Below are 13,878 nucleotides of genomic sequence, written 5' to 3'. Positions count from 1 at the left end.
ACCATTTTTACTTTGTTATTTATATATATACCCTTGGACTATGCTATGCTATATTATCTTTGAAACTGGACCTCACCAGTTTGTTCAAATCTCCCAAGACATCCAAGAGACTTGAATATTCTTCAGAACTCATTTTTTGCACTTTATTCCAATAATTGTGGGCAAATTCTTCTTCGGTGACATAGTTTGGCTCATGAGGTCTATTGACTATCCATAAGGTTTCCTTTGATCTCTTGTGAGATTCTCTATCACTTTCCATTCTCATGGTGATCTGTTGTCTTGAAAGCAGCTGCTTATCATCCAAATTGAACATTTCTTCTTCTTGGATCTCACCGGTGATAACGTCACTATGTTTTTGTATTCTGATTCTTTCATATCTGCTCTGTCTCTTTTTCCACACAAGTATCTTCCACGCACTTATCAAAGGATCTTCTGTATCTTGAGGTGATGGAGTTGGAGGTTGTTCTGAGAAGGGTACATCGTTTTCGATATTAGTTAGATCTTCAGCAGTGAGCAACTCATTCTGGGTTTCATACTTCAACATGAGTTCTTGGACATTTGTTTGCGGGAAATGCTTGCTTATGTTACGCAAACTAAGATATGCATTATATAGATTGACTTTGGACTGAAGAACTTCGTAGATAATCGTTGGAAGTTGTTGTTTAATGGTTTGAATGTATGGATAATTATAATGGGATCTTGGCTGTTGGGATATGACGAACGATTCGTGTATTAACACGTCCAATAGTTGAAATATGTTCCCCTTTGTACTGAAAGCAACTGCCGGATCTTGAAGTTGATGGAGTATCACTGGGAAGAGGTAGTCTTCATTGGCTGCGTTCTTTAAAGCGAATCTTGCTGCGGTCATGAGACTTTGGAGCGACGGAGTTAACGACGCAAGGATTTGTGAGAACTGCGCAGATGCTTGATACGAGTCCATAGTTATTTATAGTAATATATTTGATGACAAGAAGATGTAGACGTGGGTTTATTTGCTATTTGATTTTTCAATTTACACAGTACAATAGTGTATACAGGATATGTCAAATTGTGAAACATACATTGACAAAAATTACTTAAATAAGAAAGTATTAAGGGGTTATTTAAATGCAGGATATACGTACTTATTCAGCTGACAGAACTTCATTCGATTAAGCTTATATCTAAGATGGCTGTGCTAAGGATACAATATCTCTGAACCAAATCTCATGGCAATGTTAATTTATGCGTTGACGACAGACACTTGTACTTAAATAGAGGCCACAAAGAAGGTTCGTGAGTTCTTGAACTGAATATCAAGGTCAAGAAATTTCATGACAGTGGTGAGATCCAATGGAATAATATCACACTTCAATACAATATAACTATTTGATGGAACGATGAGTTGAAGGTTAGATGTGTTTATTCAAGTGGTCTTAACCCTGAAGTTGGACAAATGCAGGCCTTTACCGGAGTTAGTGAAGCCACCTTACAAGGATAGAAGTTGAGAACTACAAGGGCTCAAGCCCTTTCAGAACTAGATGTTTTAGAGTGTATGGTTGTGAATTACTCCTGGACCAAAGATTCAAACATAGGAGTGCGTGTACCAGAAAGCGTATTATTGGAAGTCATAGTGATCTGAAACGGTAAGTAGCATATATGGAATACATCGATAGAATCAAACTCAAGGGAGCCATGTAAGAAATGGGCTACGAAATGACAAGAACTTGGGGCCATTCCAGCAAAGGTGAAATTGTCCCCAAAGGTCACGTGGACTGTCACGTGACGTTAATATACTTGCTTCTGTAAAATATGCTTTGAATAAAGCTGAATATAGTAGTCTACAGATACTGTGACAACCATATTAGTTTTTTATATCGTTACTATGTTATAATGGTGCCAAATGGGGCGGCGGTCTTTGAGTCGTTGTTTGAGTCTCTTGTGCAAGGTTACTCTTTTGAGTCCAAGGTTCCCAGCCCACGCACGACTTTGGTGATGGGTGAAAAATTTTAACAAGGAGCAACAAGCACATAGCGATTGCCATCTGATACTTTAACGAAACCAAACAGCCAAAAATGGGTAAGACTGGTAAAGGAAAGGGAGGAAAGAACAGAAGAAGAGGAAAGAACATCAATGGGGGTCAAAAGAGAGAGTTGATCTTTAAAGAGGAAGGCCAAGAGTATGCTCAAATCACCAAGATGTTAGGTAATGGTAGATTGGAAGTTGCATGCTTTGATGATAAGAAAAGAATGGGACACATCAGAGGGAAGTTGAGAAAGAAGGTGTGGATGGGTCAAGGTGATATTATTTTGGTTTCCTTGAGAGATTTCCAAGATGAGCAATGTGATGTTGTTCATAAATATAACTCTGATGAAGCCAGAGCTTTAAAGAGTGCTGGAGAATTACCTGAGAATGCAAAGATTAACGAAACCGACACGTTTGGTGCTGATGAAGATGACGACGTTAACTTTGAGTTTGGTGATAACGATGATTCTGATGAAGAAGAAGAAGATGATTTGGATATTGATGATATTTAATACAACTACAGACTTATATAGAGAAATTCATTACATGGATGGCATTTACTTGAATGGTATTACTCTACTGTAACTTATATATATATCTATTACTGTCTTCTTTCTTCATCACTGTCGATCTCAAAACTATCGAACCTTCTTAACCCAACTCTTTCCTCCTCTTCCCCTCTGGATAACTGCATTGATCTTCTCATGGAAAAGCCCCCAACACCATTATCAAGGGGAGCCATATCTTTACCTGAATGGACCCCAAACAATTCGCGTTCTCTTCCCTCGTTGTCCTTGCGCGAAATGTTCAACAAGTAAACTCCGCTGAAAATGATGAGGAACCCCATGAGCAAGGAGATGATGTTGACGGCCGACGTGGTGTTGAACCCCTTGAACAAAATGAACGACGCACTCAACGTGCACGTGGTGAACATCACATAGTACAACGGGTTGACTATGGAGGTATCAAACTGGTCTAGGGCCTTGTTGAAGTAGTTCATCTGCGTAACAATACATCCAGCAACCACAATCATAAACAAATAAGTAGACACGTGAGTAAACTGATTGTTACCTCTCAACGTCAACTTTAAAGCAATGCCAAACGCCTTGATGGCCATGACAGAAATCAGTCCAACACTCGAACAAATAGAAATGTAGATCATAGGATTGGTAGACCCATACCGAGGACATATCTTGTAGATCATAAAGAGTGAATAGGCCCCCACAACAAAACAGTAGAAAAGGAAACCTGGTTGGGTGGCATACCCCAAGATTTCATCAATGGTTTCAATCTCCTTATCTGGGGGAGCATGTAACACAATTATTACTGACCCCATAAGACAAATTGCACATCCCATCTTACCTAACGTACCCAATTCTTCCTTTAAAAACACGGCAGCTAATACGGCCCCGATAATAACAGAAAGGGCTCCTAAGGGTGTCACCAAGATCGCAGGTGCAAATGTATACGCCGCAAAGTTGGCAATCTCTCCTATTGCCATGGTAGCTATTCCTGCCCACCATGTTGGGTTCTTCAAGTATTCGTGTCCCTCCACTTGTCCTCCCCGAGATGCCGTGTCCATGAGTCCCTTTTTGGTGATGATAAACGAGATCCCAATGGCTAGCGACAGCGACATCGCTAACGCCAACCCTATATATTTGTCATCCATTCCCATACCTTTACTGTAAGCAGTTTTTGGTTCTATTTTGAGTGGTAGGTTGTGATCTCGTTTTTCTATTTTGGTTTTCATTTGAATTTCACCTATTTTGTGTCAGCTTCAGCCACTTACTGCATGGTGTACTTATTTACATTTAAAGATACATGTTCTCTGCATGCATAGGTCAAACATACATGATAAAATGCATGTATGTATACGAGTACATATATACATGCATATATATAAGTATGCAAATATGTAGTATGTAGTTCTTATCTATAAATATTGCCTTTTGTTTTGCGTGGTCCAATTCAAATATTGCGACATTGTGTTTCCATTTGTGGATGCAAAAAATTATCTACTTCTATGACGTTTTCTAATGCATACAACCACAATGACAAACATACCCAGCTTCATTCAAATGTGGATGGCTTGGTTACTTGCAGTGATTCCTGAATTGAGAGTTTTAACAAACCCTAAATGGAGAATCATGTTTAACGATAAATACTCCCAAGTAGAACAGTCCTCAAAGTTTCTAGCGCTAATAGTATACTCTCATGTTCCTCCTACTTCACAATTGCTTCAATATTGCTGGCTTCTTTCTCATGCTTGCACAATTGTTGGTTGCTTAGCTTATGGCTATTGGTATACTGACACTTCGTTGTTGTGGTACTCCTTTACCACCTCTTCTGTTGTGACAACGTATTTCTTAGTAACTTATCGTCATATTTCCTTAACGTTGGGAAAAAGACTACAGGCTATAAGCCAAAGCAGCAAGGCTTATGCAGCAGGAATGATATCCGATCTCAATAAGAACGATAAGACAGTTGTTTCCAAAGTCGAACCAGTGCCCTTATCAGTAGTTTTGAAATCAGAAAATACCCATCTTTTGGGTAATGCCTTGCTTATAGCCACCACCAATACGAACGGCTTGAAGCTTGTTCCTATGGCGATGTATTCCTTTATGAACCTAGTCACCTTTTATCTTAATAATGCTTGCCCTGTTGATGATAGTATTGTTCCATTGGTCAATTATGGTGAAGATGGATTGCTTATAGTGGCAGCAGCTTTTGATAATGCTCTTCCCTTGGTATACCTTTCTGAATGCTTTGGGAATGGTTTCACTAATGGCATCCATGCTTTGGTGTTGTACTGCATTATTTATGGTCTTAGACTTGATAACTCCGAGTCCACCAGAATGGCCTTCAAAACCTTATTGAAACTATGGAAACTCGCTATCAGTTGTCTTCCATTTTGTGAACCGGTGGTCACAGTTTTGATGAAAGCTGAGTTATTGATTTTCAGTAAGACCAATCATGGAAGACTGAATAAAAATATAAATATTCCCAAGAAAAGAGTTACTTCAACAACCGTATATGATGATACCTTAAGTATTATCTATGATTATTAGTAGTTAAAATCACATGTTTGCTATTTCTTCCTTCAATTCTTGTAATCTTTCCCAACCAGGTGAATCTTCCCAGGTATCTTTCCCTTTAGACATCAATGACCGCACAGATGTTCTGGCCTTATACTTCCAATCTTTACAAACAATGTCCCCTGCTCCATGCTTACCTTCAAGTTCTCCTAGTGATTCATAAGCCGCAACAAGATCTCCACAGGCTTCCACAGCTTCATTCCACGTAGTCTCTTCAGTCTCCAAACTAGTGGTTTGACTCAAAGCTCTATAAGCCTTCTCATAGCATTCAAGAGCAGCCCATGGCTTCTTTCTCCATAATTCAACTCTGGAAATAAGTCTCCATAATCTTCCAGAAGAATTGATCACTGTAGGTAACATATTACACACAAAATCAATACAAGAAGCTTGGAAATGGCTGAGCCTTTGCTGCTCTTCTCCAGTAGGGTATTCAGAGGTAACTAAGATTTCAACCAATTGTTCAATGACAGGAATGTCTACTGAACTTTCGCTTCTATTAGCCTTCACCTTGACATTTATCAACTCTCTTGAGGCCATTAAGACGTCGTTCCATTCGTTCAAACGAACAGAAACTATAAGAAAATTCTCCAAAATCTTCCATGAAGGTTTATCCTGACTTATGGACACTGCTTTCTTCAAGGCATTATATGCTTGTTTCATTTGGCCAAGTTGAATGAACGAAGTCGCAAGATTGCTTAGCGCATGAGCATTATCATCATCAAGCCCCACACAACGAGTGAAGGCTTCAGCGGACAATTCAAATTGACCAGACTCCAATCCCAAACAACCATAGAAGAACCAATTCTCATAATTTAATGGGTTGATCTTTAAACAGTCGTTCATATGCTTAATGGCATCTGGAATACTCTTCACCAACTGACTATCCTTTGGTGGGTTGTAGTAGTATCTTGAGAGGGCACTCTTAGCCTTGGGGTATCTACCAATTTCCCAGGCTTTCGTCCACATAGCAGGATCTTGTCTAATATCACCCAATATGGAGATGGCTCTAGCATCTTGTGGGTGGGTTTCAATACGTTTTAAGATGACATTTTCGGCTTCGCTTTCCTGGCCAACAGCTGCATAACACAAGGCAGCTTCACAACTCATGTTTAATCTTTCATAGATTTCAATAGCTGATCTCAACACTCCTAAAGACATATACTTGTCAGCCAATTTGGCGTCCATGGCCCATTGAGGGAACAAAGTCAACTGATGAATGAACCGAAGTCTTGAAGCTTCAGGAGAATGGGAGCTTGGTGATTCAACAGCTTGAGGGATAATTCTAGATTTAATTTTAATACCAATTTCTTCCACTAAAGAGGTCATTTGTAAAATCCCCCTTTCAATAGTCTTAGCCTTACCAGTTTCCAAAACTGATCTTTCCCATAAGGCTCTGGAAAATATAGTCCAATTGACTTTAGAACCCGAGACGGAAAGCACTCTAGACACTAAAGCCATGAGTTCTTCTGCGATGAGTGGGTCAGATGCTGGAGTGGTTTGTTTTATAGTCGTTAACCGTAACAATAATTGGACGTTATCCAAATCATTAAGAGGAGGTTGATCATTAGGATCCAATTGTCTTAAACCAGAAGGAATATCGTCTGTCTTAATAGCAATTGGCAATAAAGGTTCTTCAACTTCGTCAGTACGAAACGAACTAACGTCACTAAACTTTACTCTTTTGGGATTTCTTTCATCAGAGATCTCCAAATCATCAAGTGACTCGAATTGAGGTCTTTCCAATAAAAGATCGGAGTTGAGTTCAAAATTCTCTGGATTTTCATCACCATTTCCAGCACCAGTTTGGTACAATGAAGATTCCTTTGATTTGGCCAAAATAATCAATGCTGACGTGTGAAACTTTTGAAACTTGGTCCGTTTTGCTTTGGCACCTGAAAGAACCAACTGCAACTCAGAGATTCGTTTGGCCTCAATAAGGAATGATGTAGCAAGATGTTCTGTAAGCCCATGGATATGAATTCTGGCTTTCTCCAAAAAATAAATCAACTGTAAATTCCGTTGCAATTCCGGCTCGTTGGTAGCAATAGCATTTACCAATGCCGGAGTTAACAATTGAGATGATACCGATGTCAATACACTTGGAGGTTCAGTAACAACCACCAAATGAACTTGCAACGCTCTAACCCAAAACCAAGTAACCGAGGCCCTCAATGCAGTGCTACTAGTGTCCAAAGAGGAAACACGGGCAATGGTTTGCTCCACCAGAATATTCATATCTTTTCCGACCAAAGAGTATTCCGGAGATAAGCCGAGAAAGCTCTCGGACATGAGAAGAGAAACCACAAGTAACAAGGGGTCAACCATGAGATCATAAGGTTGTTGACCTTCAATAGAAAGAAGCTTAAGAGACTCGCTATGGATCATCTCCTGACCAACAGTTCCTCCGAAAATCCCTCCGCCAAGGTCACTTCCTGTTGACTCTTGCAATGAGGGACCTGTAAAGTTACCTTGTATAAACAACTGAAGCAAGGCAACTTGAACCATATGGAATAATTCTGGTTGCATAACACGCACCAAATGATTCGTGTATCTCCGTAACACATCAACAAACAGAGCCCCGCTGGAAGCAATGGCTTTTATCTCTGGAGTGCCAAACAAAACCGATTGGATATGTTGATCCGCCACCAATTCCCTGGAACGACCTTCAAGAATCAATCGAACAGCGTCCTTCACTGAGGCATGGTCCTCGTCACCAGACGAGTAAGGAACCAGAAGGAGAAGCCGAGCTAGTGTTTTCTCGAGGCTCATGGTGTTCATAGTAATTGGCTGCAACAAGAAGAAACAGTTGCCGTTTGGTATATATTTTTTTTAGTGAGAGCGATGCCATCTCTGTGTGATACAGTGAGAAGTGAATGGCTTAACGACACTAATGCAACAAATCAAAGTCGTAAGAAAAACCAGAGACAGCTGATACGCTTACAAGATTCATATTGGAAAGACTATCCTTTGAATGCATTGATAGTGTGGATGTATATCCAGAGGTCGGTAAAATATGATTTGTCACGTGATGCAATACACAACATCATCACGTGATGTTTTATCCTATCACTTTATACTTAATTTGTATACTCTTTTTATTCAATTCTATAGAATTCTAATCAACCAAAAAACGAAAGTCTTTTCTTCTCGGTGCTTTCTTTCCGTTTCCGCTCGCTACTTTCCTTTCTCTTCCCTCCTTCTCGTACAAGCTCCGATGACTTTCTACCTTGTTTCTTCAATGAGTTCCGTATGGACAATCTGTTCATTTCTGAGCTCTCTTCATTATCAGATTCAAAGTCAATGACTTGCTCTTGTAAGGAAAAGTTAGCTGGTGCTGTAACTGAAGATATCCGTTTATGACCGCTACGTCCGCTATTCTTACCGTAATCGACACCACCAGTTACACTGGTGGCAGAAGAGTTCCTGGAAGGGAAGTCAACTCCGAGATCTAAAAGCGAATTCTGGACCTCTTTAACGTGCTTATTTGGTTGCTGGGGGAGGGAGGGAGGATTAACATCAGCATCCAAGTCAATAAGACTTTGCTCCAACATTATTTGTTCCTTTCCGTCTTTGAGACTGAGCACATTAAAATGCTCAGGAAGTAGACCTTCATGCTTGGCGGGAACTGGTAGAGGCCGTTGAGCAGCAGCAGCAGTATTAGTACTACTACCTCCAGTAGAACGATACAAACCCCATGGATTTGCATCTTTAGGCAGTAATATATCTTTCTCGGGTGACAACTTCTTTGCTGCACCTTCATTGGTTGTAGATGATGTTGACTTAATGCCAATAACTTTCCAATTAGGGTCCAGGAACTCCGTAGTAATCTTTAATGTTTCATTATTTCTAATGGTAGTATTCTCATCGTTGACATTCAGTTCTTCACCAGAAGTACTCCATCTCAGCAATTTAGAACTATCTGATTTGACACTTTGATTGGTTTTCTGTGGCTGAGGCTTTAACAGTGGAGACCCAGTGTTAAAAATATCGTCCACAATCAAAGAAGTGTTCTTGTTAACCGAATTACTACTTGTGAAATCAGGACGATTTTTTGCCAAATTTTGGGCAGTGAGTTTTGCAGAAGGTTGTACAATAACTGGATTCCCGGACTCAACATTGCCTACTACAGCACTCTTATCGGTCTTAACCGGGGTATCTGTACTAACCTCAGAGGAGATACCCTTATCAGAGGAAACAGCACCATTGGTAAAAATATCAGCTGGTTGATCCCCCCCAGCACCACCACCAGCACCAGCATCTACTTTGAAATAATCAAGCAGTGGGAACCGTTCTTCCACATTGTCTATGTTTGTAAGGTCATCCAAGTCTGAGTCAACATCACCATTAGTTACGACAATAGGAGAAGTAGTGGTGGTATTAGGTTTATTATCATTATTCAGTGCCTTCGAATCAACTTCAGTCGTGGTCGTAGTTGGGTTCAGCAGCAGAGTTGCTATTTGGTTCGACAATTTCAGAGGAACAGGAGTCGATTGTATTTGAACTTGTTGATGTAATTGTTTCTGGAGCTTCTCCGGAATACTTGAGTTGGGTACCATTGCATCTTGATGAGGTAACGTGCTGTGAGCATTCAAGTGGTCGGGAACTTGTTGAGGTTGTTGCAGTTGGAATTGCTGAAACTGGGTGGGGTCTATGATTCTTTTATTGGTTTTCCTGGCATTCTGTTGGATGTACAACTGCTGTTGGTGAACCAATTCCTTCTGTTTCAACACTTGGTATTCATGTAGACTGTGGAAGTTGTATGGTCCGTTATTATAAAAGTCTTGGACATACAACGAAGGGAACTCTACTCCAAGCATTCCTGCCAACAAGATGATCACCTGGACAATGTTTGGTCGGTAAACAGGGTTCTCCTGGAGCATAATGATGATCAAATTCTTCAAGTCACTGGAGAACACTGGAGTGTTGTAGAACTGGAACGAAGCATGCAACACCGACAAATCACCCGTAGCTTCAAAGGGAGTGATATAATAACAAAGCTTATAAAGAAAACACCCTAAAGCCCAGATGTCAGCCTTATCGTCTATGGGAAGCTGTCGATACAAGTCAATCATTTCCGGAGCTCGGTACTGCTGCGTTGTATGGTATAAGATATCATGACTTAAAGTCCGGAACTCTTCCAGGTTCTTCGGAGGCATTTTGTATGACAGGGTTGATCCGAAGTCACATAGTTTAAACCGTTTCTGGTGGTCTATAAGCACGTTTTCCACTTTAATATCCCGATGAACTAAGTCCTTCTTGTGCAATTCATACACTGCCACAGAGATGTCCATCATTATCTTTAGGATCTCCTTCTCCTGTAGCTTTGTCTCAATGTTGGCATTCATATAGTCCAATAACGACCCATTGGGACACAACTCCATAAGCATCAACACTTGATACCCCCCTCCATATTCTTGTCTCTCAGCATTAGAGTCAAACAAGTTGACAATGTTCCGACACCCCTTCAACGTCTTCATCACCTCCACTTCCTTCCGTAAAACTTCAAGGGCATTCTTGTCGGGTACAACTACTTGTTTGAGACATGCTTCGGCTATTTGATTATCAATTGGAGGATCAACTTTTACCTTATAGATCTTCGAGAACCCTCCCTCAGAAAGATAATTGGCAATCTGAATCTTGTGGCGCCCCACCGCCAACATCGATCCTTCGGTCAACATAGGCACCTTACTCATAGTTGACGTCAATTGGGGATTTGGTAGTTGGAGATGGCATAAATAGAGGGTACATGTTGCCCCTTGGCTGGAACTTAAGTAAAAGCTGAGCCGCATTTTATGGTAGCTCAGAGGCACGTGATCCATCACACGTGATACAATACTTATATAAGCTTTGAAGTGCTACTGCACTATTTTAGTCCTTTATCTATAAATCTTCTTTACCTATTGATTCGTTGAACTCAGCTTGTAAAACTCTTTCCATCTCATCGAAATTAAATGGTATAAATACAATCTCTGTTCCTGTTTCATCTTTAGTAAGTTTAGCCATTTTATGTTCAACAAATTCACCAACCATGGACCGAAGATTGACTTCATTCGATACAACAAAGTCTTCAACACACGAATCGTACAACACTTTGAAAGGAATTCCAAACTTGATACTTCCTCTTAAACCGTTCCGTGCTTGCTTATTGGTCCCCACCAAGATCTTTTCAATTTGATGTCGAAGCATAATACGATACACATCTCTCTGGTTATCAGTCAAAGAACTCAACACAAATTTGGCACCCTTGTTACCCACAAACTTCTTAGATCTACCCATGCTCAACACATCTTTAAACGACATCTCGTTGATGTAAGGTTCAAATGTCGTCAAGTCATGCCAAATGAAATTAAAATTCTTGGTCTTATAAAGATCCCATAACACAGACACATTGATATTGTCTGTAGATGTAATGGTCCATATTTCGGGTATTGCACATACTTGTGATAGTAAGTCCTGGGATTTGTCGTCTCGAAGTCGTTCACCATCCACATTGTGGATCACCAATATTAGTTTCGGCTGGTTATTGGTTGTGGTGGGATTGGTGGTCTTTCTTTGCTTGGTGACACACCCAATCAAGTAACTCACAGTATCGGAAATATGTTTAGGGTATTTTTCACTGGAATCCTTGGGTACAAAGCATGAAAGAATATCTTGAACCACCTTCTTCAATTTTAAAGTGGGATTAAATCCGTTCACCACAAGAACTCTTGGAGCTTCTGAACCATCATAAATCTGTTCAACCTTATCTAAAAGATGGCCAGTAACAAAATCCATAATGGTGTTCATTTTCGATCCCACCCCATAAAAATTGATATTGAACCCTTGTTCTAACTCAAAACACCATTGGTTGTATAAAGATTTCCTAGCAAACCCAAGTGCTAGCTTCTCGTTCTTTGCTATCTTATTACTCTCCGCCACTAATGCAGAAAACTCATCGTAATCAATGTCTGGAGCAAGCTGAGATATTGAATTGGAACTGGGCCGGACTCTGATACTGTGTTGTTCAAAGTACCCCTCGGAGCCATCCATATAAAAGGCCTTTTCATCACCTATCTTCTCTGCCAGTTGAGAATTCACTGGTCTATTGGAGAAATACTTATCAAGGTACTCTTGATCTATGATATTGCCCTCTGAATCCACTTTTGGTAAAGGCATAGGCACAAAGCTTTTCTGTCGAGTGTCAAACTCATCGCTTACGTCTCGTTTGATACCACTGATAGTTGGGATTCCTGTCTCGTAAAGACTACCAAGAAGAGAATTGATATCAACTGAATGAATAGTGTTGCTGGGTCGTTGTGTCTTGGGGTCATAGAATATACTTTCAATCTTCAGGGCAATAATTTCAGATTTGGGAGGGCGACCCATTTTCTTAGGTGAATCATCTTGAGGTCCGCCCTTACTACGGAATGGAGACCCAATTTCGGTAACTGCCTTCTTCTTTGGTTTTCTTCCACGCTTCTTATGTAGAATCTCTTCTTTTAATGAAGAGACTTCGTCAACTAAATTGTTATCGTCATCTTCTACTTCCAAGTCGTCCTCCTCAAAATCATCTTCATCTTCATCATTATTCATAACCTTATTGCCCTGTTTCCGTGCCCTCTTGGGCATATACTCATCGTCACTATCCTCAAAAGCATCGCCTCCTACATCATCTTCGCTGGAACTCAATTGAGTACGTTCTACAACAACTTTCCGTCTTCGTCTCCGAGTCCTAGGCGTATCCAAAGACACATCCTCCTCATAGTTCACTTCGGGCCACGTACCACTTCCCCTATTTCTACCAGCAACAATATCAGCAAATTTCATTTCCTGTTCTTTTACCTGCCGATCCAAATAGTCTTCGTTCTCATTCAGTGCAGCCTTCAATCTGTCGTAGAATGAGCCGGAAAGAACCGCTTTCTTCTGAGCAGATTGATCAGCCAAACTCCGTCGTGCTGGTGATAACGACCCGGCTCGGCCATTGGGAGTCTTTGTCGGCAGTAACGTTCTTCTGAGGGGACTGATACCAATTAGTCCTCTTTTTGCAGGTGATTTCAGTTGCGGAGATGCAAACGTATCGGGAATGGCTTTCCGAGGTGTACTTGGAACACTCCCCTCATCGGGATACAACATCATCAACAAACAACTGTAAATACCCTCTCCAATATAGGCTTCTCTTTTTCAGTATAAAACTTCTGTATAGATCTGGAGAAACCCCAAAATTCGCGTACGGCATATAACGCAAATCGTGCTATATATCGGATTCAGGATCCGGCACATAAACCCCATGGTATAAACCTCATCGCTGGGTTTAACGTCACAATTAACCGAAGTAGACTGGCCCAGCTATAGTAGTAATCATTGATCTTTGCTCCGATGTTAACGTTCTGTCCTTATTGCAACAATATGTTGCTTGTATCGGAGGCTGATGACGGTTGCAATCGGTTCTACTGTCCCACATGTCCATATGAATTCAAGATCAATGGGTTCCAAATGTATGACCGGAAGAAGCTTACCAGAAAGGAAGTAGATGATGTTCTTGGAGGAGAAGCTGCTTGGGAGAATGTTGACCAGACCCAAGCTCAATGTCCTATTGATTCTTGTGGTAGTGATAAGGCCTATTTCTTCCAATTGCAGATCAGATCTGCTGATGAGCCTATGACGACGTTTTACAAGTGTGTTAAATGTGCTCATAGATGGAAGGAGAATTAGTCAGACAGTTCAGTCATTATTTGAATTAGTCAGACACTGTTCACTCATATATGCATTTATCAGACAATTGCCTGCTTTATATTATTAA

The 13,878-nt window shown here is 40.5% G+C and overlaps 8 protein-coding genes across 8 annotated transcripts; 3 read left to right on the top strand and 5 right to left on the bottom strand.

The window, feature by feature from the left end:
* Window positions 1-43: 43 nt before the first annotated feature.
* On the bottom strand, window positions 44-1,572 carry KQ657_005126 (uncharacterized protein; the record flags this gene model as incomplete). The annotated part of the gene is made up of 4 exons (XM_043195769.1): window positions 44-574; window positions 812-924; window positions 1,062-1,075; window positions 1,550-1,572. The coding sequence occupies 4 exons, from the start codon at window positions 1,570-1,572 to the stop codon at window positions 44-46; spliced, it is 681 nt and encodes a 226-aa protein (XP_043049474.1).
* A 482-nt stretch (window positions 1,573-2,054) lies between these two features.
* On the top strand, window positions 2,055-2,516 carry TIF11 (Tif11p; the record flags this gene model as incomplete). Its single annotated transcript, XM_043195768.1, has 1 exon — window positions 2,055-2,516. One exon carries the CDS (start codon window positions 2,055-2,057, stop codon window positions 2,514-2,516), a length of 462 nt encoding a protein of 153 aa, XP_043049473.1.
* Window positions 2,517-2,605: 89 nt separating this feature from the next.
* On the bottom strand, window positions 2,606-3,679 carry KQ657_005124 (uncharacterized protein; the record flags this gene model as incomplete). Its single annotated transcript, XM_043195767.1, has 1 exon — window positions 2,606-3,679. The coding sequence occupies one exon, from the start codon at window positions 3,677-3,679 to the stop codon at window positions 2,606-2,608; it is 1,074 nt and encodes a 357-aa protein (XP_043049472.1).
* A 376-nt stretch (window positions 3,680-4,055) lies between these two features.
* On the top strand, window positions 4,056-5,072 carry KQ657_005123 (uncharacterized protein; the record flags this gene model as incomplete). Its single annotated transcript, XM_043195766.1, has 1 exon — window positions 4,056-5,072. The coding sequence occupies one exon, from the start codon at window positions 4,056-4,058 to the stop codon at window positions 5,070-5,072; it is 1,017 nt and encodes a 338-aa protein (XP_043049471.1).
* Window positions 5,073-5,081: 9 nt separating this feature from the next.
* Window positions 5,082-7,868, bottom strand: KQ657_005122 (tetratricopeptide repeat-containing protein; the record flags this gene model as incomplete). Its single annotated transcript, XM_043195765.1, has 1 exon — window positions 5,082-7,868. One exon carries the CDS (start codon window positions 7,866-7,868, stop codon window positions 5,082-5,084), a length of 2,787 nt encoding a protein of 928 aa, XP_043049470.1.
* Window positions 7,869-8,218: 350 nt separating this feature from the next.
* AKL1 (serine/threonine protein kinase) lies at window positions 8,219-10,792 on the bottom strand (the record flags this gene model as incomplete). The annotated part of the gene is made up of 2 exons (XM_043195764.1): window positions 8,219-10,764; window positions 10,789-10,792. 2 exons carry the CDS (start codon window positions 10,790-10,792, stop codon window positions 8,219-8,221), a joined length of 2,550 nt encoding a protein of 849 aa, XP_043049469.1.
* Window positions 10,793-10,979: 187 nt separating this feature from the next.
* ORC2 (origin recognition complex subunit 2) lies at window positions 10,980-13,211 on the bottom strand (the record flags this gene model as incomplete). Its single annotated transcript, XM_043195763.1, has 1 exon — window positions 10,980-13,211. The coding sequence occupies one exon, from the start codon at window positions 13,209-13,211 to the stop codon at window positions 10,980-10,982; it is 2,232 nt and encodes a 743-aa protein (XP_043049468.1).
* Window positions 13,212-13,484: 273 nt separating this feature from the next.
* Window positions 13,485-13,790, top strand: RPC11 (DNA-directed RNA polymerase III core subunit; the record flags this gene model as incomplete). Its single annotated transcript, XM_043195762.1, has 1 exon — window positions 13,485-13,790. One exon carries the CDS (start codon window positions 13,485-13,487, stop codon window positions 13,788-13,790), a length of 306 nt encoding a protein of 101 aa, XP_043049467.1.
* Between the last annotated feature and the right edge of the window lie 88 nt (window positions 13,791-13,878).

The sequence above is a fragment of the Scheffersomyces spartinae genome (assembly GCF_019049425.1).
Source record: "Scheffersomyces spartinae strain ARV_011 chromosome Unknown scaffold_9, whole genome shotgun sequence".
NCBI classification, from domain to species: domain Eukaryota; kingdom Fungi; phylum Ascomycota; class Pichiomycetes; order Serinales; family Debaryomycetaceae; genus Lizanozyma; species Lizanozyma spartinae.
Note: the sequence above shows the minus strand (reverse complement) of the source record. Positions and strands in the feature narration are given on the sequence as shown.